Source organism: Larus michahellis, chromosome 11, assembly GCF_964199755.1.
Source record: "Larus michahellis chromosome 11, bLarMic1.1, whole genome shotgun sequence".
NCBI lineage: Eukaryota > Metazoa > Chordata > Aves > Charadriiformes > Laridae > Larus > Larus michahellis.
In genome coordinates, this window is record NC_133906.1 from 13,948,255 (window position 1) to 13,971,762 (window position 23,508).

Genomic DNA, 23,508 nt, shown 5'->3' on the forward strand with positions numbered 1-23,508 from the left:
GTGCTGTGGCTGTAGCTCAGCCTGGGAGCCAGCAAGGAGGGTTATTGCAGAGGAGCTGGCTGCAGCAGTAGCCAGGCATTTACAGGCATTTACCTGCTGGTCCTGGGGGCCGAGGGGCAGAAAAGAAGACAGCAAAACAGACCCCTTCCTGGGCTCTTCTTGTCGCATCCTGGGAAAAACAAAGCTGAAAGGCCTAGGCTGCTTCTGCAAATTGATGGTATTGATAAATTTGCCATCGATTTGGTGCCCAGCTCCCGGCCTACCCTTGCATCATCATTCACTTTACAGCAATTTTTAATTTTCTGAAGCACTGATGGGTTTAGCTGTTAACACTTGACTTAGAGGCTTAAAACTCTTCAGATGTCAGCTGTGCAGACACATGACTTATGAAATAAGCTACTGTACTTGCATAAATATTTCGACTCCCCCGGTCCCTGAGGCCAATGCAGCACATTGATAATACAGATTATGCATCTGACTAATACCTGTATGGCACATACGCAGGCTGGCAAGGAAACACTGAGCGCAAGGCCCAGGGAAACACCCCTCTCTGCTTTCTGGCAGCCAAATTCGATCCTATTTTATGCCAGTAATTTTTAAGCAGCTTATGCTGCTGTGAATTGAGCGGTGTGGGCTGGTCCCTGTGCCAGCACAGGCACGGGAGTTGCATGGGCACTCATTGCAGCAATTACTGCCTTCCTTTTCTTGTTACTTTTTAAGGAAAAATCACCTATGGAAAGTGGGAATGAGGGTAGGGAGCAAATGCATGTTAAGTAAGTTTTACAAACCACTGATGTTTTTTTCTTTTTTGAAAGAATCCCTAAAGGGATGGTAAGCTTTCCCATTGTATCGCAGCTCGGAAATAGCAGAGAGCTCTCCCAGCAAGGTGCTGAGGGATCACAAGCTGGATGTGGATCAAGGCCAGGTTGGACGGGGCTTGGAGCAACCTGGTCTGGTGGGAGGTGTCGCTGCCCAGGGCAGGGGGTGGCACTGGATGGGCTTTAAGGTCCCTTCCAACCCAAACCATTCTGTGATGGGGGGCTGCAGAGGGATGCTCTCATCCACGAGGGGCCGTCTCTCTTGTTTAGTTTGTGCAGCAGCAGGGAAATACACCTGGAACCGGTACTAAAGGCCAGGCCAAAGGCCGGGGAGGTTTGCGGGTGTGTGTGGGGGAAGCAGGAAGCAGCAGCACCGCCTGACGCGCGGCCGTGCCGCACCGTGCCGCTCGCCTCCCTGCCATCTGCACCCGCATGGCAGGCAGACCCCGAGGGACTGAAGGAGGGCTTGTGCTCAGGTCTTCGTTTTCCTTGGCCAGGCTGTGCTTTGTTTGGTTTCAAGCTGCTGTTAGACAGGAAGGTGTTTCCTGAGGAGCTCCCCCAGCCCCTGCTGCACCCGTTGCTGGTGCCAAGACGCCTATCAGCTCCAGGCTGGAGTTCAGCCTCCCTGAAGCATTTCCAAATAGAAACCATTTTAAATGTACCGTAACCCTCAAAAGAGCAGAGTCTGTCATTAACTGAACTTTCCCTTGCGTGCTGGTGTAGGGGGGGAAGGTGAGCGCAGGGGAGGGGGCTGCTTGCTGCAGATGGCTGAGGGGGATCAATCTGATTTTTAATGGTTGTCATTTTTTTAAATCCAGTTAACTTCCCTGTAGCATTGTAGGGTGGGGTTTTTTTGTTGTTTTTTTTTTTTATTATTATTTTTTGGAAGGAGCCCGTTCCCCCGCATGTTTGCAGAGCTGGAAAGCGGTTAATCCTTGCCCTTGGTCTGTGTGGCATTGCTGCCCGCGCTGGCATGGAGGGTTCCCTGCACTGCAGTCACATGCCTGCTGGCCGCCGGCCAGGGCAATCTGATCGCTCTCTGAGGAAACACTATCAGTTGCAGATGCAGCCAGGGTTACCAGAATAGTAAATAACGAATCACAAGACTCGGTCTATCTTTTCAACGAAAACAAATATTTTAATATGTTGGTTTTAGTATAGAAGTAGTTTCTTTTTTCAAAACAGCCGAGCTGCAGGAGGTTTAGCTTGGGTTAGTTTGCATAGGAAGGAGAAATGAGCTGTATTTTACGTTAAGTTGTTTGATTTATCTTCAGCTTCTAAGGTCAGCTGTGTTGGGGGGGGTAAATTTTGATACTTGTTTTGAGCTTTGAAACTCATGGAGCTTTGAAGTCCCTGGACTTGGGGTTTCTCCCTTTCTTTGGGCCTCTTTAACATCCACTCCAGTTAATGGGCTGTGAACAGAAAGCTTTCCCTTAATGATCCCACCTCTAGTCCCAGCTCCCTACTGGTGAGGCATGAATTCCCAGTGCCCCAAGACTGCTGTGCTGCTGGAGACCCTCCAGTTCCCCCACTGAGTGGCTGTGCTGGGCTACCCCGGCTGCGTGCCCCACTCACGGCCACCCTGGCAGGACTGTTGTGCCCGGGTTTGGAACCAGTCCGTGCTGTCCTCCCAAGAGAGACCGGCAGCAGAGGGTTAACGAAGAGCAGCTCCGAGGCTGCTCTGCACTGACCCAGCAAACAGCAACCCTGTGGGTCTGGTAACTTGATTTTTCCCCCTCTCCAGCCCATTGACTGTTTTCTGGCTTTCCCATTGTGCCCGTGGCAATGGAGTGGCTGGAAATCTAACCTTTGAGGAAGACAGGGTTGATTTTGACTGTTGTGAACACACAGGATGGATTTTGTATTTAATGAAAACCAGTAGAAAAAAAATAAAGCGGAAAATGCCACTGCCCCCCTCACCCCTTTCTTCTTGAGCAGTCCCGGTAACTTCGTATGGCGCACGGTCACCTTTGCTGCCCTTTGGGGAGCTGCTCTGGTCTTGTCACGCTACATCTGTGTTCTTCTCTGCCAAATAACTAGGGAATAATTCCTTCCCCCCCCCGAGTGCCCCTTGTAGGGGTGCCGTTGTGTGCTGCTCTGCTGCTCTCAATTCCTTGGGAGTTTCACTTTAAACACTAAACCACGGAAGATTTGGCAGCTGCTGCTGGAGTGTGTTTGCCTGCCTGGCGCGCACGGCCATTGCTTTGCTTCTGGAAATGACTATAAATTTTTAGAGCAACGTATCCAGAGAAGATCTTTATAAATCAGGGGTGGTACCAGGGATAATGGGATAATGTAAATCTTTGTCTTGTAAACCAAAAATATCTCTTCTAGAAAAAGTAGTGCATTAGGTGAGGAGAAACCTGAATTGATCAGTCATTTCCTGTCTTGTTTTGGTTGTTTTTCAGGCTACATTTTTACTGTGATAAAAATACTTGTCCCCATAGTGTCATAATGTAGGCATTGTACTTCAAAACAAAGCTATAATTTTAGAGGAATTTAACAGTAATCTGAAGGGTTTTGATCTGGTGTTTTACTGCAAAGCCAAAGTTTTACTTGTACATTTACTGTCCTCTGTAAATTCAAAAAAGATGTGGGTAGGTGCATAATACTGGAAACCGTGGGGTAACTTTGATTCTCATACTGTATTTAAAGCTAAAGAAGTAACCTGGTCCCCTGCTCGACAAATCCACACTTTGGTGGGTTTGACCTGGAGATACATCAATTTTTTTAAAACAAGGAGGAAGTTAAGGTATTTTTATAAGTCAGATACACATAAACTTGCCCCAAGCAGAACTATGGAGCATTTACATGTTTTGAACAAACTGGAGAGAAAGCAGGGAGATAACAACAACAAACAAACATCATTAATTTCTTCTGCATTTGGAAGAGGGCAGCTCTTGACTTTTGACAGTGAATGTTGCTGTGCTTGGGCTGAGTTCAGGCACACGCATGAAGAACCGTATCCTGCCGAGGTGGAAGGGTGAATTCATACTATTTAATGAACAACATGGTTTAGGTAATGGTTGATGAGAGAAATTTTGTTTCTGATAGAAATGACAGCTGGAACTAAATGTTGCATTAAACTCTGTGAATCGGGATCTCTGCCTTTGGTTATTTTATTTACTCTTCTGGATTTATTTTTTTTCCTAGAACAACTATTTGCAATCTCTACACGATGCCACGGATTGGAGAGCCTGTCTGGCTTACTATGATGTCAGGGACACCAGAAAAGAACCAGCTTTGCCATCGCTTCATGAAGGAGTTCACTTTCTTGATGGAAAACGCTTCTAAAAACCAGTATGGTGGATTTTAGTTTTTCAATTACATTATGTGTTCATGCCGTTGTATTTCAAGCCAAGTTTTGAATCGGTTTTTAAAATCCGGGTAATCAAGTAATCAAAAGACCATACTAAATACCTTCTTTGTAAAACAAAAAAGAAATAAGAAAGTATCTTATTAAACGTCTGCTTCTCCACAATCCTCTAAATCTTGGTAGAGGCTAAACATTTGAAACATGTCCATAGGAAGCGCGTGATGGGTGTGTATGTCTGGAAGGGGGTGAACATACCTTACGAAATGCATTAATCTACCTTTCAAAATCAGTTATCATATGATGAGCAAGGTTAGACATTCAGTAAGAGCCATGGCTGTAATACTGTCTGACCGCAAATTGCTCTTAAACTTGACTTCTGTAAAATGCCACTAAGGAAACGGTGTGCTTCATTAGTACTCACCTTTCTGTCCTCAGGACAAAGCCCTGAGCGGTTGTTAAAAACTAAGAATGTTCTTGATAAACTCAGGAGAATCTGATAAATTTACTCGTTTGTCAACACTTCATCCTCTTTCCCCAGGGCATGAATAGGGGAAGTTTTTAAAGCGCTTGGCTCCACTGAAGTCCTAAAACGAGCACAAACATGTGAAGTTCGAGTGGGAATGGCACTGAGAGACCAGCTGTTCGCTCCGGGGAAGCTGCTCTCTGCAGGGTGGGGAAGGGGCTGCTGCTCACCATCTTCCAGCTTTACCACCAACTTTGTCACCTTTTCCCTCCTGCAGATGGGAGGGTGACAATTACTGGTCAGCGTGGTCCCCCTTCTCCTGCTGCAGAGCAATGGGAGAAACCATAGGGACTTTTGAGGGGGTTCAAATGTATTTTCTTAGTGGAAGCTTTTTCCTGGGATTAGCCCCTTTGGTCCTTGCCATTCTGAGCCCTGTGCATCTTAGTTACATTTAAATGGTCATTTGTTTGGGTTTGTTTGCTTGCTTTATTTGAAATATAGTAAGATGTACACTGATGGAAGCAAGAGGAAAATCAAGCCCCATATCCTCCTTTTCAATCCAGTTTTAAGTCTCCTTTCCTCCTTTAGCTGTCTCTAGTGAGGTAGTGGGGCTAAATGTAAACTGTAGGGTTCCTGATGCTTGTAAACTATTAAGATAGCATTATTTTGAGGCTCTGTGCCGTTTGACTCTTCTCCTCGCCGCGCACCTGAGCCGCCAGCACCATCTGTCGGCGTGCAGGCGGCTCTTGGGCTGTGCTTCTGCATGCTCCTCCTGCCAGGCAAGGGGACTGGGAAGGAAAGGCTTCCCTCCACGGAGCAGAAACAGCAATAAATCAGATAGTTAACAATTTTCAGAAAGGTTTTTTCACCTCGCTTGCTTAGCTAGTGAAAACTGTTTTGCCAGTGTAAGGACGCAGCCCTTCCAGCTGAGCTACAGAACTTTGGGCGTTTTTATTTTTGAAAAGGAGCAACCATATATGCTTAAATTGCTTAACAGTTCTATGAAAGAACACAGCAACTAACTGTTATACAGGTTTGGCAGCAATTGCCTTCCTTTTCATTAATAGTTACAGATCTTAAGGGTTTGGGATATCCCTCTTGGAGTACAGAGGCCACACGTTGCCAGTCTTTTCTTGCAGGAAACAAAGTTCGTTTTGAGGTGTTTTACAACATAAAGCTTGCAAAATAGGAAGTCTCATAATTATTGCCAAACAGAGGAACTGAGATGCCACAAGTTTAAAATTTTGCATTTTACTTTAAATGTGTGTTCTAAGAAAGAGCTTTGCAGGGCGGGAGGGAGGGTACAGCCTTCCCTTCTTTCCCCAGAGAGCCGAGACTGAAGTGATTATCTCTGCCGACTTTGGTTGTTTCTGTAATCCTTGATCCATACAGACTGTAGAACTGCTGTCAGTTTAACATCCTGAGTGTGTACTTGGAAAAAAACAATGTTGAACGTTTTGCTTTCAGGTTTTTACCAGCTTTACTGACTGCAGTCCTGACTAACCACTTGGCCTGGGTCCCTACCGTCATGCCGAATGGGCAGCCGCCTATAAGAATCTTCCTGGAAAAGCATTCTTCCCAGAGTGTGGACATGCTGGCCAAAACTCATCCGTACAACCCACTGTGGGCACAGCTCGGTATGTGACAAACAGTTCTAAACCATCCAACAGCTCTACATCAATGGATATGCGCATGGTGGTTTTTATGGATGCTTGTTACTTCCCACCCAGATTATTTTTTTTTTATTCAAAATGAGACAAAAGTGTGTATTTCAAGCTTAGAGGTGGTTGCTGTACTTTTTTTATGTGTGTTGTAATTTCTCAAGGCATTAATCAATTATAAAATGGCAGCCAAGAAGTAAAGCCTTCTTTAGTCATCTGTGGCAGGTCTCTTAAGGTCCTCTATAAGGAAAATAAATTTTTATTTTTTGGGATGCTGCTATCACTAAGCCTGGTTCTGGAAAGAGCAAATCAAGAAAATTCATCTTTTGATAAGAAATGAACATACTCTCCATACAATAGGCAAAGAAGCGACACAGTACAGGAAATCATGATGAGGCGACCCCCTGGGGAAGGTCTCAAAGCCCAGTCGATTGAGTAGCTCTCTTCTAATTGCTAAGTAGGGAACAGGAGATGAGCTTCTTACTCTGCTCAGATTGTCCTGCTCCGTACACAAACTCTCATGGAATTTGATTAGGGAAGGGAAAGGAAGGTCTTGCAAGGTTGCCCTATTCTGGTATAGACAGGAATGGCCAGGGACTTGGCAAGAAGACAAGATTTCAGAGCTCATGGGACTCAAGGGGTCTGCTGAGGTGAGTCTGGCCACATGCACAGGCACTTCCTCAGGTGAATCTGGAATACAGTCAGGACAACCCATCCAACCCATAGTAGAGCTCAAGGGGAGGGAAGAGAAGAAGGCTGGCCTCAACTATGCACCCACTACTGTCCCTTTTTGCCCTCGTTCTTGGCATAGGTTTGTTTCTCCTTACAGCTTTCTCTTGGTGGGTAAAAGTTCACCCAGTTTCCAGACTGTCCAGGGTAATTCAGAGTAGATGCCTTCTCTGTCCCATGGCTATATAAGGAACCCAGGAGAAGAGCCTCCAAAACTAGGCACTGAAGTTAGGTGTTGCGAATACTCCCTAATGTGTGAGATCACATGTCTCCCTGACCAGCGTGTCACCTTACATACGATACCAACAGCATCTTTGGGATTCTCTGTATTGAAAATAGAATTACTAGCATAGCTGTCTTCACTCTTCTGCTTTAGTATTTTTCTGTTGTAGACATGGCCTTTGAAAACCATCCACAACAATTGTCTGTTAGAAGAATAGTTTATTTTAAAGATGCAAAATAATTGTCAGTTTTGTTTCCTATTCCAGGTGACCTGTATGGGGCTATTGGATCACCTGTGAGATTAGCAAAAACAGTTGTGGTTGGCAAAAGGCATGACCTGGTACAGAGATTGCTTTATTTCCTTACTTACTTCATCAGATGCTCTGAGCTTCAAGAGACGCATCTTCTAGAAAATGGGGAAGATGAAGCCATTGTCATGCCTGGAACTGTTATAACTACCACGCTGGAGAAAGGAGAAGTAGAAGAATCGGAGTATGTGCTTGTGACAATGCACAAGAACAGGGGCAACTTGCTCCCGACGGAGTCTGAAGAAATGAGAACTCCTAACTGTAGCTGTAAATATTGCAAATGTCCGATTTCCCTTGCACAAAACATAGAAGGTGTTTCACAGCAAGAGAGAGAAGATGCTCAAAACACTCCTAAGGTAGAGCTGGAAACTTCTTCAGATGAGAACAGAACTATTGTTCCTGACGATTGCCAGGAAGATGCTGTCGATGGTAAGCAACCGAGACCCTGCCTGGACACAAAACTAGAGACCGTGGTGTGCGCAGGGTCAGCTTCACCAGAAAAACGTGGAGTGACGGAATCTGGTTTGGAGCCAACAGCAAATGTGTGGAGGAGCGAAGACTCTCTGGAATCGGGCAACCAGGCAGTCAGTGTAACAAGGTCACCCGGCATTGCTGTGGAGAAGAAGCCGCCGGATAAGCTCTTCTGCGATGCATTTCCTTGCAGTGCTGCTGAAGCTCAGACAAAGGTGACTTTCCTTATCGGAGATTCCATGTCTCCTGATTCAGACATCGAACTCAGAAGTCAGGCAGTAGTGGAACAAATTGCTCGGCATCACAGCCCACCAGCAACAGAGGAAGGAGTGTCTGCTGATCAGAACTGTGAAGCTAAACAAACTGTTGAGGACCAAAATAGAGACTGTGGGACAGCCGAACCCTTTCCTCAAGTTGCTAGTGAGCATCAGGGCTGGAATCCAAATCCATACAATGCTGAAAGCATGAGTCTGTTTGACGAATATTTTACTGATGACAGTTCAATTGAAACCCGGACTATCGATGATATTCCAGGGCAAGCAGCTACAGACCTTCTTGCTCACAACAGTAGTTTAGAGTTTCCTAAAAAGCTGTGTACAAAGACTAACAAACCACCTAGCGAATTTTGTAAATTCATGGACTCTGTTCGACAAGAGACCTACAAAAACTGCTTTAATGAGCAGGACCAAAGAGAGAACATCTCTATTCGCGTCCCCCATGGGGACAGAGAAAACGTAGAGAAAAAAGTCGCCCCGGGAATTGACTGGGACATTCCAAGAAATGAGAGTTCAGATAGTGCCCTGGGTGACAGTGAAAGTGAGGATACAGGTCATGATCTAACTAGACCAAGCGGTAACTATTACGGAGGAGAGCAAGAAGACTGGGCAGAAGAATATGAGATTCCTTTCCCTGGGTAAGTGCCGTTCAGCAGTAAGAGAGCCTAAAAAAGATAGAGCCTCTTCTTATGTCACATGTTTGGAGGAATGTAGCCTAACTTGGCATCGGTGGTTGGAAAAGTGTCTCTTGAGCTTGCTGGTTGTAAAAGAATATAGAGAGATCAGTGGTCTGGAAAAAAATATTAATTGTGCGTTGCGATCTTGGCTCATCTCTGTTTCTTCCACAGTGGTCTGACTGCAAAAGCCGACTTTAAACTCTTTCTTTTTAAAAAATGCTTGAATGAAAGCTAGAAGAGATACGACAGATGTGAGAATGCAATCTGTCTGTGAGCTGAATTTGCTGTTTCCTATTGTACATCTCTTTGCTGTGCCTTTCCTGCAGGTCAAAATTAGTGGAAGTGAACTCTGTCCAGCCCAGTATTGCCAATTTTGGAAGATCCTTACTAGGTGGCTACTGTTCATCTTATGTCCCCGACTTTGTTTTGCAAGGAATAGGAAGCGATGAAAAGCTGAGGCACTGTTTGGTGTCAGATTTGTCTCATGCTGTGCAGGTAATTAAGCTATATTTGGTAAATGTATTTGTCACAGTAGGGAAGGGCAAATGTTTTTGAATATACAAACCTGCTGGAAGTGGAAATATTTACTGTCACAGCTCTCTTCAGGTTTCTTCAGTCCCAGGTCACCAATTTTTTCTCCTCAATTAACGTATCTGAAAAATGTGGTTATTTTAGTACAAATCTGGAGCACAAAATCTGAGGCTCCCGCTGAAGCCAGCAGAGAGGCTTGTGCCCTTGAGAAGATGGATCTCTCTGCTAAGCCACAGAGAAATCATCATCTCCTGCAGACATGGCAGCCTGCTGATGGTTGTCGTGTGCCCACAGGATGGAACGATGTTAAATGAGACCAAATGCCGAGGGTGCTGGGCATCTCCTCCCGGGCACGGAGTCTGGCCGCAGCGGTTGTGCAGAAGCTGCCTTTGCTCCCTCCTCTTCCGGCACGCATCTAACCAACCTGCTGCCGCTTGTGGGGCAGAATGTGTCCTCTGCGGTGAAGCCATCAGGAACGCTCAGTATTTTGGGGACATTACTCCTTTTTTAGGATTGTAGTCAAAGTGTCCAGTAGTGCCGGCTTCATCAGAAAAGGCGAAGGGGAGAAAGGGGACTCACGCATCTCATGCTGGAAATCTCTTCTCCACAGAAGCTTTTTCGTAGATGAACTGAGGCGTGACTGGGAAGTGGGGAATTTCCTACCCCTTTTGTAGTCACCAGGAGAGGAGCGGAAAGCAGGCCGGCACTGAACAGCGGGATTCCGCTCCCCTCCAGTTTATTCCCAAGGGATTGGGGAAGGACCCGCCCACAGACTGGTAGCATCAGTCTGCTTTGCTTAGCGCTCCCCTGGGAGCCTCCGAAATGCCCCTTCGTCCACGCCTCTCGAGGTAACGACGTGCATCACACCTTACACAGGTGGCACGGCCACCTGCTGCGGCCATTCCCCGCGTTACCGTCCCCTTCCCTTGTGCCCAGCCCTGGGGGGCAGTTTCGCTCCCTGCGCGGCTGTTCTGGGGGCTGTTTTAAGCCATTGTGGTTTCAGCCATTTGTGAAGCGTAACTGAACTTCAGGCAGCAGAGGCAGCAGTGTGAGGTAGCTGCTGCTATGAAACACATGTGTGAAATATAAGCCGATAGCGGTGCGTGTCCGTCAGCAGGCTTCAACCTCAATCGCAGAAGTCAAAGATGGAGACGATACAAAAGGAGGAAGCAAGATTTTAAATGCTTATCTTCAAGTAAAATAATACCTGCAGCCTAGTCCTGAGTGAAGGAAGGAGGTGCTTCCTAACAGTCCAGCCCCAAAAATGTATTGGGGCGGACGGTGGGGTTCCAAATACACTCCCTTTTTACCACCTCCATGGCTTTGGACGGGAGGTGAAACGCTGCTGGGAAGGAAAGGAGGAGCTGGGCGCAGGCTTGGGTCCTGACTCCCTCTGCTGGCCCTGCCGTAAAGGGAAGCCAGTGACAACTGGGAATAAAACCGGCCTCGTGAACACAGCCATGTTGAACAGCAAGTTGGGGTTTTGGTACTTTCAGTTAGAATATACTTTAGATACATCAGAACTCTTTATATAAAATATCAAATGATTTAATTGTCAGCCAAGGACACGCTTTCAAACCTAGAAGGAAATGAAAGAAAAGAAGCAACTGTCCTTAAACAGTTAAAAACAGTGTTTTTAATAGATGGAATGCAGTTCTTGGCACATGTTACTGTATTTTAGATGAAGCGGTGCCTGGGACGCTCTCCCTGCTATCCAGGAGGATGACGTTTTGTGAAAAGACCGTTGTCCTTTGTCATTCTCAGGGTTCTGCTATTCTTTTTTTGTTTCCAGCATCCTGTTCTGGATGAACCGATTGCAGAAGCCGTCTGCATTATTGCAGACACGGACAAATGGACGGTGCAAGTGGCCAGTAGCCAGAGACGAATGATTGATAATAAGCTCGGAAAAGAAGTGTTAGTCTCCAGTCTCGTCTCCAACCTGCTTCATTCCACTCTTCAGCTTTACAAGCATAATTTATCTCCAAACTTTGTAAGTATGAATGATAATCGAGAGGGCGATGTTTTTAAAGCATCCTTTCACTTTGTAAGTTGAAGAGGGTGTAAAGTTCTGCCTAGTTTATCTGTAGCCCCAGTTTTAGTAGCCAGGGCGTTCCCTGATGTAGCTTTTTGAGCGGTCCATTTAACTGCTGCGCTCTAATCAAGACAGCTGTCTTATTAATTCAGATTTAACATGCAATCGAAGGCTTCTGCTCAAAAGTGAGAGTCTTGCCAGTGAAATAAAATTTGCCAGTATCTTACTAACTATTCACCTGGGCACGGCCACGGAGAAGGCAGTAGAAGTGGGGTCTGTGCTGTTTTGCTTTGAGGCCGGGCGCGGTTTGGACGTAGCACTGTCTTCTCCCTGACACAACCCCCTTTGCTTTCTAGTGTGTTATGCACCTGGAAGATCGGCTGCAGGAGCTGTATTTCAAAAGCAAGATGCTGTCCGAGTATCTCAAGGGCCAGATGAGAGTTCACGTCAAGGAGCTGGGCATGGTGCTGGGGTACGATCCCTCCCTTTCTCCGAGCGGTGCCACATCCTCTGCCTGGCCTTGTGCTAAGCACAGCGAAACGGATTCCTAAATGGGACTGGAACCGTGGTGTGGCGTAAATCACCCGCAGCTGCAGGCTTCTCCTTTGCCATTGCTTGATCCCCAGGATCCCCCAGCCTTTCTCTCTTCCCTCCGGGCAGGAAGGTGGGCTCAGCACCCCAGAGCTTGTCAGGCTCCGTCCTTAGTTGGTCAGTCACCACTGAACAATGTGGGGCACCTGATTCCTCCGCGTTGACTTTCCCTACATGGCAGAAAACACCCTCTGTGTCATTTAAGGCACATAGTTCCTCCCTGGGGGTGTGGGGCACGGGCAGAGGAGCTATTTCAGGGGTGTTTATAGGACGGCTCTGAATGGTGTTCCGTGCAGAGGAGTACCGGGGGAGCAGGAGAGCACACGGAGCGCCTGTGGAGCTGGAGATGGGGAGCAGCTGCAGCGCGGTGAGCCCAGTGCCAGCGCTTCCTCGGCAGCTGCAGAAGCAGTTTAGCCTGGTCCTCTGCTCCTGCACCTTGTCCCCCAACTGTTGGTCCCTTTGAGGGTAGGAAGGAATCTGCTATTTTTCCTCCCTTCATCTACTTTCTCACCAGTCTGTTGGCCCTACGGAAAAACCCCCAAGCAGGCAGGCAGGAGCTGAGGATCGTTGACAGCGCGGAGCTGTCGCTCAGCACGAGCCGGCACATCTGGGGGTGATGTTAGAAACAGTCTGGTGGCGGCAGCGCGTCTCCCCGCTGGCAGCGCTGCGGTAGGAGGGAACGCATTCGGCTTCACTGTTGCTTGAGGGACGTCCTGCCACTCAGCGCTGTAAAATCTCCCAGGCCCAGCACGACGGCTGGGGCCGGAGCAGGCAATGTGGCGACTGATGCACGTGTTCAGCCCAGCTACGCTTCGCCTTAGATTAAATGTGACTCTTCTGCTTCCTTCTAGGATTGAATCCAGCGACCTCCCTTTACTGGCAGCTGTAGCGAGCACTCACTCTCCCTACGTTGCCCAGATACTACTTTAAAATGCCAGAGGCCAGAGATGTTGACTTCTTTCCCCCTCTGGAAACAAAGTGGAAGACGACTTGTTCTGGCTCCTTTCTCTTTGAAGCAATTAAAACAAACTGCTCGTTGAGCTGCAGCACCTCCATATATGACTGCACGGTATGCAAACAGTTGGAGACTTTTCCTCTCCCACTCGCTCATTTATAAAAAAGGATAAAGAAAAAGAAAAGTGAGTAAGGCCGAGATTTCAACCACACAAAAGGAGAGATTTTAGCAAAAGCTGAAAATCTGCATTTTTTATCAGTTTCTGCCACAGTGGCTGACTGTAATTTATATTGGGAAATGTGCGGAAGAACTGCTTTGAGAAATAGATGATGCTATCGGCAATTACAAACTTAACAAGAGAACGCAGCAGCTGGCTTCAGACTGGCTTCCACTGATTAGGATCTCGTTAAGATCTCTAATTCTCAAGCTGCAATGATTTGTAAACAACTTCTACTTTTTCATGTCATGGTCAAATTGTGGATACTTCCCACAGGAAGAACAGGGGTTGGGGGGGGGGTTGTTTTGTTTTGTAAAAAGCTTATTAATGACGCTCAGCTCCAAAATTTATTTATGCTCTTTCTCCTGGGGAGAGGGAATAGCGGGGGGGACAGGGAGGAGGGAGGAAGAGGCCAACAGACAAACCAGCGATGGAGATTCCCTTTCTGGGCCGGATGTTGTAACCAGTATTAAATGTTTATAATGTTTAAATGTTGCTTTATACCAAGTGATGCTTTTCTTCCACAACGTAATCAAAATGTTAACGGGGAAAAAAAAAAAACTACAGAGAAAGTTGGCTGAAATTTCCCCGTGGGGTCCCTGGAATGACACGACTCTTACCTCTAACTTTTTTATGGTCTATAATGTTCTCGCAACATCCTATTCTTTTTACAGCAGTCAGTCAGCTATTGAAATAATGAACTAGAAATAATTGTACCAAAGCATCAGGGAAAAAAAACAAATAGACTATTACCCTTAATTGCTCAGGTAATGAATTGATATATTTTTTAAAACCATTCTACAAAAAAAAATGAACGTTGATTACACCATAGTATAGAAATATCAAAATTATTTTTTGACAAATAGACCCTTGATGCAGATGACTCTCGTCCCTTTTCTACTCACTTGTGTAATTACCAGCAGGAAATGTTGTTTATTTTATTCTCAGCATTTCTCCTTTCCTCAGCCATCACTGGTTTCTCCTTGTATATACAATAGTTGTAGGAATAGCTGATGGACCCAGTCTGGTGTAAGTAATGTAAATAGACAGTGGTAGGTGGATTATGTTTGCAAAGGCTCTACTACCTCAGTTTAACTGGACACTTCATTACAGGCTTTTCTTTGCGTATTTGTCCTAGCAGCCAATTCATGTTGCTGATTTTTAGGTTCTGTTTTCATTTTGAAGTTCATGGATTATCCACAGAAGTAGGAGATAAGCGTTCACTTGGGCGCTGAACTCTATAAACAGTTCTATAAATACGTCGTTCTGTAATCTTCTTTTCAATAGTATAGCACGCCTGCTATTGTTGTTTGCCGAGTTATTTTAAATACGAATCTATTTTAACCATTTGATAAACTTGAAGACAATAGGAGAGATCCCTGCCCCGCCGCTGTCAATGACAAAACTCTCCTCCCTTCCTTCGCGGGGGCCAGGATTTCACCCGGAGGGGTTTTTCAGTAATATTTCAAATGTGTAACTGAAGGCTGTGCTCCAGGGCAGACCTCCGTGGCAAACCCACAGCCCTTTCCACGCAGGACTGCGTCTCCGTCAGGGAGTAAACCGGAGTTAATAGAAGCAGTGTCATTTGAAACTCTTTTGTATATAAAATCTAACGCTGACTGCTGCAGGGGAGAAACTTGTGTTAATACGCTATCTAAGGATGTGTTTCCCCCCTGTTCTTCAAACGTCCTTTCTTTGCCACACAGTTACGTTACGTCTGGCTTTTGGAATGAGCACAAAACGTAGGGGCCCAGTTGTGTAAACGCATTTTTAATGAAATGTCGGATTGAGCTCGGAATATGAATTTTTAACTCTTTGCTACGATACATTGTATAGCCAATAGTTAGGATTCCGAACATTGTACATAGATGTGCGGTAGGGACCGGGCGCTGTCGGCACTGCCGGGGGCTGCCCTTGTGGCCCTGGTGGAGGGTCCCCAGGGAGCAGCTCCTGCCCTTGCTCCGGGGAGGTTCCTTCATCCCCAGCACGAGCCCAAACAGCCCGGCAGCGCCGCTCCGTAGTCCTGGCACCTCCAGGACCACGCTTATAATGCATCCTTACAGGAAAATGCCGTGTTCTCCTCCCTTTAACCGTTATTAGGCGAATTTGGCTCTCAAGAAAGGCCCTTGCACAGCTGAAAATTAGTATTAACTTGAGAAGGAGCAAAGGGTGGTTGTTTGGTGGCATCTTTCTCGGCTGTCCCTGCCTAACACAACCCGTTCACGCCGTTGTGACAATGTGTCCAGTCGGTCCCAGACGAAGCAGCCACAGATGCGGCTTCCTCCTCGTCCTCCCGCCAGGGCCGGTCCCCGCAGAGCCCCCGGGGCGGTGGCACCCGGCGGTGGCACCCTCTGGAGCAGGGTGTGGTGAAACCCCAACCAAAACCCTCGTATGACGGGAAGTTACTCTGTAAGTTAACTTTTAGGGTACGTGAACAATGTGGTACATGAGTCTATTTGTTAAATAATACAAAAAGGGATCTTTTACAGGACTATAGCATCGACTTTTTAAAAGTATATCGCGATTGTTTTATGTGAATAGAAAACTAACGTTTGATTTCTTTTTTCCACTATTACCAATCTCCATTAACATGTCTTAAATTTTCTGGCTGAAAACTAAATGTACTAGGCACACAAATTAGCAAATTTGGGTTTTGTTGCAATTGGCAAACACTGGGCTGCTAAGAACAAAAAATATTTAAAAGAAAGGATTTTACACCTTGCGTATGTTTTCCCTATTAGTTGTTATAGATGTTTTATGACAATTTTTTGCTTTCTCTAAATTATTTAGATGGTGGTACTTGTAAAATGCTGGGTAAAATGTACATACTTGTTATCTCTTCTGTTTTTGTATATATTTCCCAAGATGTGCACTTGTATTATAATAACCGTTCCCAATTTTAGGGGAAATTTGTGCAATAAATACAGTATGTCAATTTACTTCTGCTACCTTTTTGTGTCCATTTTTTGTACTGGTAGTACAAGCGTGTTGGTGACCGTATGAACTGTCACCATCTCAGGGTTGATGTCTGCGCGTCTCCTGTCACCCATCCCTTTTGGGACGTGCATCCTGGTACACAAGGGTGCCGCGGCCATTTCATTTGGGGTCTCATGGGGAATTAGTCATTTCAAATAGGAATTTGTGTTTGAACTTACTGTCCCGTCAGTTGTGAATGTCGTTGGCCCAAAAAAAGCGATTGGAAGACAGGAAGGTGGCCCTGGCCGTCCGTGCTGATGCGTGACTTTGCAGGAGGAGAAAAGTGTATGCACAGAGCCGTGGTGCCTGCGCTGCTCCGTACATCCCAAATTCACCCGCAGAGCCGTTTGTCACACCAGCAGTGTCTGTAATTCCTCTCCTACAGATTACCGTGTTTGTGCCCGTCTGCCCTATTACAATCCCTTTTCTGTCTCTCTGGGTCGCTGCGCAGGAGTAAAGGTTACTGAGAAGTCTTCGTAAGGTTTTATTAAATGTAAGTTCAAATTATGATACAGTGCTGTCAAGGACAGTGAAGTGATAATCATACAACAGGTAAAAAGAATTCACTTGGGAAGATGTAGCAGAGCGTCCCTACGACGGCTTTTGGAGATTAATACAGGTCCTGTGTTCTTGAAGAGGGAACAAGTAATTGGCAAACGATGGAGACCTTTGTCTGAAGTCGCTGCATCCTCTATTTTTGATGAGCTTTCTCCTAGTTCACTTTCCCGGTACGTGCCTCCCCCAGGTGCCCCGGCTGCAGGTGAGGGACAGGGACGAGCAGAGGTAAGTGGCCGCGGGTCCATCCTGCAGCCGCCGGACCAGGGCTGGCGCAGGGAGAGGGCTGGGAGCGGGGCTGTTGAGGATTTCCGCTTGCACCTGCCAAGGCCCCTCCTGTAAAAAGATACCTGTTACCCCACTATTTTTTTTTTCCCATCTCTAGGGGGAATGGAGCCGTCTCGGCAGACTCGCGGGCGTTTCGATTGCTGCAGTAACAGCACTGGGAGTCTCCCTGCCCGCCGGGAATGGGTGAATTGCTCCGAGGGCACCTTGTCAGTTCCCAGCCCGAGGAGCCTGACATCAAATGGCTCAATGCTCCGCAAGGGTGGGGTGATGTAAAAACAATCGATAGAGGATCGATTGCCTTTTAATAATTATAACATAGGGGTTTATTGCTTGGCCTAGAGTTCCTGTGCCATGATGGACTCGGAAGGCAGAGCCTGTGGCCCCTGGAGGGGAGGAGCGGGCAGCACCAGGTCCGGGCTGTGGCAGGAGATGCTTGGCCTCAGCCGGCGCCGGAGGAGAGGCAGCGAGACGCTGCTGTGGGACGCTGGTGGCACACACGTGTGCACCGCTGCTTTCCACGGGCTGTCAGACCTCCCGCAGTGTTTTTCCACCTAAGGGAGGACAGAGAATTTTGTGTTACCAGAGTAGACAGTCATGAGGTGCCCTCCTGACAGGGGACGCGCGAGGTGAGCCGGCGATCATGTGTCTGGGGGGGGTGTTTGGCAGGCAGTTACGTTAGCAGTAAATTCCGCAGTATAATCACTGCAGCATCCAGAAAACTCTGATGTTAATGCCCAGAATTTATTTCCTTTTTAACTCTGCAGCCAGACTGGGATACAGCGCTTGCTAGCCAATATTTTTAATGTACTATTACTCCTTTTCTGCAATTCCCTTAGTTTTCCTGAAGCAAAGGGGAAAGTGAATTCTCTTTTGCCTGGGCAAAGGCAGGGCAGTGAGCCATAGGCACGCCAGTACCACGGTGTCTTTCATCCAGGAGGGGGCTGCAGAAGAGGAGGTGATTATTTTCTGTGCTCTTAGTGCAGAGTAAGCGCAGGGTGATGGCTGGAGCCGCGGGGCGGGAGGCAGCTCTCGCTGTGTCGCTGTCAGCTGCACAAAGGCGCAGAGCTCCCAAACTGCTCGCTGCCGAACCGCTCTCGCGTTCTTCTCTGTCTGCAAATGTGACTTAAACATTTATCATGAAAAAATAGTGAGCTGGAGTTAAAAATGAGGACTCGCTGATCCAGGGTCCCTGCCCAGCTTTCCTGGAGCCCCTTGAGGGACTGGAAGGGGCTCCAAGGTCTCCCCGGAGCCTTCTCTTCTCCAGGCTGAACCCCCCCAGCTCTCTCAGCCTGTCCTCACAGCAGAGGGGCTCCAGCCCTCCCAGCATCTCCGGGGCCTCCTCTGGCCCCGCTCCAACAGCTCCGTGTCCTTCTGCTGTTGGTGCCCCAGAGCTGGAGGCAGCACTGCAGGGGGGTCTCCCCAGAGCGGAGCAGAGGGGCAGAATCCCCCCCTCGCCCTGCTGCCCACGCTGCTGGGGATGCAGCCCAGGCTGCGGGGGGTTTCTGGGCTGCCGGCGCACATCGCCAGGTCGTGTTGAGCTTCTCACACCTTAAATATATTTCCTCCGGGTTTCAGCTGCAGCGTGCCAGCTCTGTCAGCATCATTGCGGGACACGCAGCTCACTCAGCACTGAAGTACGGTGGTGTGAGGGCCTGCCCCGACTGGCAGAGGAAGAGCAGACACGGAGCTTCCCACGAGCCATGGATCCCCATGGGAATCAGCTGAGCAGCCGGCAGGAGGGGCTGTGTGTCGGAGGGGTGCTGCGTCTCTCCTCTCCCCCAAGGGACCACTGCTGGGCAACGTTCTCTGCAATGTCTATGGCTGGACATGTCGTGTGGCCTCTGGAAACAGAACAGCTTCCTGTGAGCCATCACCCGCTGGGGTCTTGTGCAGGTCCTTTTGCCTCTTACAGCCCGTAAGCTCCTGGGAAGCATAGCAGCAGGAGGGAGCATGTTACTCCCATGTCTTTGTTTATTTTCATTACTGAAAATATTTGTACGGCGGTAGAATTTGATTTCTAAACCTCTGCCTGTTCCAGCTGTTTGTTCCCAGCTGGAGCTGAAGACATCTGCTCCGACAGTGGGAGTCACCACCTGAGCTCCTGAGAACCAGCCACAACAGGGCACGGCGAGCTCTGAACGCGATCACCGGTAATTACTGTGCAGAAGGAGAAGGTGTAGAAGTAAGGCAGATAACAGTAAGTAGCTGGTCCTGTGTTTTGAGATGTTACTGCTGAAGGAGAGGTTCCCTGAAGAACATCACAAGCGTTTTTGTGGGCAGCACCGCCTGCGCTGCTGGCGGAGAGGGGGCCCTACGTGGTCACCTCTGCCACCAGATCATATCTCGTGAACGAGTCAGAGCCACCACATGGCAACACCTTCCCCGAGCCATGACGCTGACGCACGTCAGCTGAATGCCCACGCGTGGTGGCAGCCCCCACGGCTCTGAGCCATGCCCAGTGTGGCCGATCTGTGGTCAGGGCACCTTGCGCAGGCGGATCCGGTCCATTGGCACCCACGGGAGCCTCATGATCCAGGCTGTGGCGGGCGCAGGGTGGAATAACCGGCCCCGGTGGTTTGTGGGGCCAGCCCGGCTCGCTCATGCCAGGGCTCAGGCCCTCCGGTCCTGCCGCAGACACTCCCTGGTGTTCCAAGGCCGGATTTCCCCCAGCGCTCCGTACCAGAGCCTTGCAGTGCAGTCTGAGCAGCAGCTGGGTGCTCAGCCGCCAGCGAGAGCGAGGAACCCTGCCTGGCTGCTGGGCAGAGCCGGGCAGGACGCCAGAGCTCCGCTGACGGACGGCATCGATGAGGCATCCCGGACCAGCCGGCAGCTCCTTATCGCAGCATCCCAAAGGAAGTATTTGGGCCGTAGGTTGGTCCTGGATTTCAAAAGCAGCATGGGAGATAAGATGCCTGTTCCTTGTGACACAGCTGCTCTGCCTGTCCCCATCTCCAGCTGGGCCCTGGGCAGGGAGAGGAGCCTTAGGCCATGGGCTGGGGGGTCCTGGGTGATCCACCCCTCACTTCCTAAACATCTTCCTGCTTTCTGTTTGCTCTTGTTTTCCCTAAGGACCTGCAACCTGGCTCCTTTGGGAACAGTTTTTCTGTAGATGCGTCTTCTCAGAGATGAAGTTACAGAGCAAGAGAAGACTTCAACTTTTCTTATCCCCGGGTGGGTGGGGGTGGCAGGAGGGACACGTCCTGCCCCAAGCTCATCTTTTCCCATTACAAGATGAGAACCTTGTGTGAGCAGGAGGGAGATGCTCCTGCGAAGCCGCCCGGGGCCGGGGGAGCCCCCGGGGATGTCCCTGGGCCCGCTGGGTTTTAGCCCATAAAGTCATTGTACAATGCTGGAATTTTTCTCGTTTCAAGATTTCATCTCTCCTGCGCTTTCTCAGCCGCTGAAGAGAGGAACTTTCTCTGACCGCCGTGCCTTTGGCTGCTCCTGTTGTTCAGTTTCTAACCACTATAACCAGAGCATCTGTTTAATCTGGAACTTGCTTTTTCTCCTTCGTTAACTCCTTAGCTCAAGTTTTAGTGCCGCTGGGGGGACAGACTCAGCTTTTTTCTTAAGGAAAACCACTACGGGGGTGCGGGATGCTGCTGTGATGTCCTGTTGTGGCTCTGCTGTGTTGCAGCAATTGCGAGAAGCGAGATGCAGGGCCGCTCTGCTCTTGCTGCTGTTCCCTTCTCCAGGAGGATGGGCTGAAGTCACGGCTCTGGGACACACGTACACGTCGTTCGTGGCATCGCTGGGGCCGGGCGGGAGAGCTGAAGGTGGAGTTTGTCCCAGCCTGTTAATGGAAAACAAATGTTTTCCCTGAGTGCCGTGGAAAATGAAACTGGTGTTTCTGATGGGAATGCGTGTAGTCGGGCTGAGAAAGATGGGTGAGAGCATTTCCTTGAACACTGAGCATCTTACTTCCTACAGGCATATTATTTTAGTTTTCTTGGCTAATAGAATGAATTTCTAGACTGTTTCCACTGATGTCACCAAGTAAAAGTGGTTTATAAACGGCCCGGAGCCAGCACAGAGAGCAGCGGTGAGAGTGCAGGGAGGTATAGCCCAGGTCTGTACGGGGGTGGTCACGGCAAGCGCTCGGTCGGCTCCTGGCGCTGAGGTTGGACGGGTGGTGGGACCTCTCCTGAGCAGACACCCTCGCTTACGGGCTGTGGCGTGGGGACTGCGACAGGTCCTTATGCGACAAAGGCGTTTATCAACAGTGACTTTTGGGAAGAAGGTACAAATGCATTTGTGCGCTTGATTTTTCCTGCCAGAGAAGCTTTTCACTTTGGAGAGCTTCGACGTATTTGAAAAGACTACATTCAGCAATTCTTCTATAATTACTTCAAAATTACAGCCACGAGCAATTATATTTTTCAATAGCTTATTGAGTGCACTGAATCCTAAGAAATTAACTACCAAATTTTCAAGGAGTAGATTTATTAATAGCAGCTGTAACTAGAAATCTTGTCTAATTTTGATCACTACCGAGAGAGCAGAAAGAATAAGGGCTCCTGTTTCCATGTATTAACAATATGACTGATAAAATTTGCGGGAGACATTCTCGGCGAACAAGATAATTACAGCTGTGCTGCTTGTGCCGCAATAATTAATGATCGCGCGCTTTATTCTCCAGGCTTGTTTTTCTTGTACAGCTCCAACAGTTTAAATAAAGGTCTTGATCTCTGTCATTTCACATGACATTGTTCTGAGGCTGGTTAGGCTGTAAAAGCCATCAGCCTGGAGGCAAATTTATTTTTCAAAATACAGTTTAAATCTGCAAACCATTTCTTAAATTATAGGTTAGTGAAAAGCAGGCCCTTCCCGCGGAAACAGATACAGTTTTTTAAGAACTGTAGGCTTGAAGTGATTTAGCATTAAAACCAAGGGCCCTGTCCTCGCCTAGCGAGAAGCCCGTCTGCTCCTGGCAGTTGCAGCTTTTCCCAGTCACTAATTCAGACTCCCATTTTTAGGGGGAAAATAATCTAAATACAGCTTTTCAAATATATTGTAGTTCTGTTTTTTTCCCAGGCTTGCTGACCCTGTGGGACCGCAGGTGCCTGCGGCAGGTCACCCTTTGGTCTGCAGAGGACTCGCTGGCTCGGGCCGCTTGGCAAGAGCAAGCCATCAGTCAGAAATATGGGGTGAATTCCCCCTTTTTCAGAATGCATACAAGAGAGGCAGTTCGAGAGGAAATGTCTTCCATCAGGAGTGTCTGTCCTTTGCCTTCATCACGTACAGTCAAAGCATGAGAGCTCATTAAGCATTTCTAATTAATTTGTGAGTCGGCTATTTCCTGTTTAGACTGTCAACTAAGGAGGCAGCTGAGCATCATCACTGGAGCATGTGGTGGTGTTGCCACCTCAGCGAGGAAAATACTTCTGACAACAGAACTATAACCCCCTCCTTGCCCACGGTGTCACCAACAGTTCCATCTGCCGGGACCTGTCACTGCTGGGCTGTGCAACTGTGACCGCACCGGCACGTCTGTGGTGTCTCTGGCACCCGTCTCCGCTCACAATCAACCAGTGACGGCTACTGGCCGGGTTCCTGGAGATGCCATTGCAACTGCTGGTGATTCCCATCCTGGACACAGGCTTCTGCTGAGCTCTGCTCTCTTAGTTTCGTGTTGCAATGCTCTTACTGCTGGTTTTGGTTGCAGGTTCTTCACCATTTTATGAACATCCTTCTTTTAGACCACAACTGGAAAAAACTCTGGGGTAGTTCCTGCTACCTCAAGGTGTCCTTAACTGCAAGCCCGCGAACTGTTTCCATTCCTCCTGGTACCTTCTTTAAAAAGTGCAGCACATTTGTTAATGCCCCCCTGGAGACGGGCTCAAATAGTAGTTCACAAAATAGCAACTGCTACATCAATTGTTTATATAAAAGAAAACACTTCTACTGCAAAGGCAATTTTGCCTTGGATAAAGACAGCAATGAAACCCAACTGTTTAAATGCAATGCAGACTTCTATGGAAAGAATCTGCCCACTGGCCAAAGCTCTGAGAAAAATATTTGTCACTGAAACAGTTTGAAAAATTGAGAATCTTGAGATTTCTGCTGGTACCATCCATGGCTTTTAGCACGCCGGTACGGCACTGAGAGTGTTCCCAATGGCACCGAGGGGAGCTGGGGCACTTGGAGGGCGACTCATTTGCAACGCGTGAAAATACAGCGAGCCCCATTCAGCTTTCCAGACAGGTCAAATTTTGCTGGTTCAAGGTGTGCAGTCATTTCATACGCAGTTATTAAAAATAATATTTCCTTGACAAGATTGTTCTTGGTGTCACGGTGTTTCTGGATGTCGGTGTGGTTCCTACAGGCCAGGCAGGTCTCAGCATGAATTTCATTGTGTTCCTCCTTCTAATGGAAATTGCAAATACATCTCCAGACGCAGCTCTGCCGATACCCCGACAGCAG

General features: G+C 48.1%; 1 protein-coding gene across 4 annotated transcripts in view; it reads left to right on the plus strand.

Annotated features, from left to right (window-relative positions):
- Positions 1 to 16,205, plus strand: part of FNIP1 (folliculin interacting protein 1) — a 69,394-nt gene extending 53,189 nt beyond the window's left edge. For 3 of the 4 annotated variants that reach the window (XM_074603613.1, XM_074603615.1, XM_074603614.1), the window contains 7 exons: positions 3,972 to 4,118; positions 6,065 to 6,234; positions 7,476 to 8,901; positions 9,267 to 9,435; positions 11,264 to 11,461; positions 11,860 to 11,975; positions 12,946 to 16,205. In XM_074603613.1, the coding sequence (XP_074459714.1) occupies positions 3,972 to 4,118; positions 6,065 to 6,234; positions 7,476 to 8,901; positions 9,267 to 9,435; positions 11,264 to 11,461; positions 11,860 to 11,975; positions 12,946 to 13,024 (2,305 nt within the window). In that variant the 3' untranslated portion in view covers positions 13,025 to 16,205. Of the gene's footprint in view, positions 1 to 3,971; positions 4,119 to 6,064; positions 6,235 to 7,475; positions 8,902 to 9,266; positions 9,436 to 11,263; positions 11,462 to 11,859; positions 12,168 to 12,945 lie in introns of all 4 variants that reach the window. The other variant, XR_012589457.1, reaches the window with a different exon arrangement.
- The last annotated feature ends 7,303 nt before the right edge of the window (positions 16,206 to 23,508 follow it).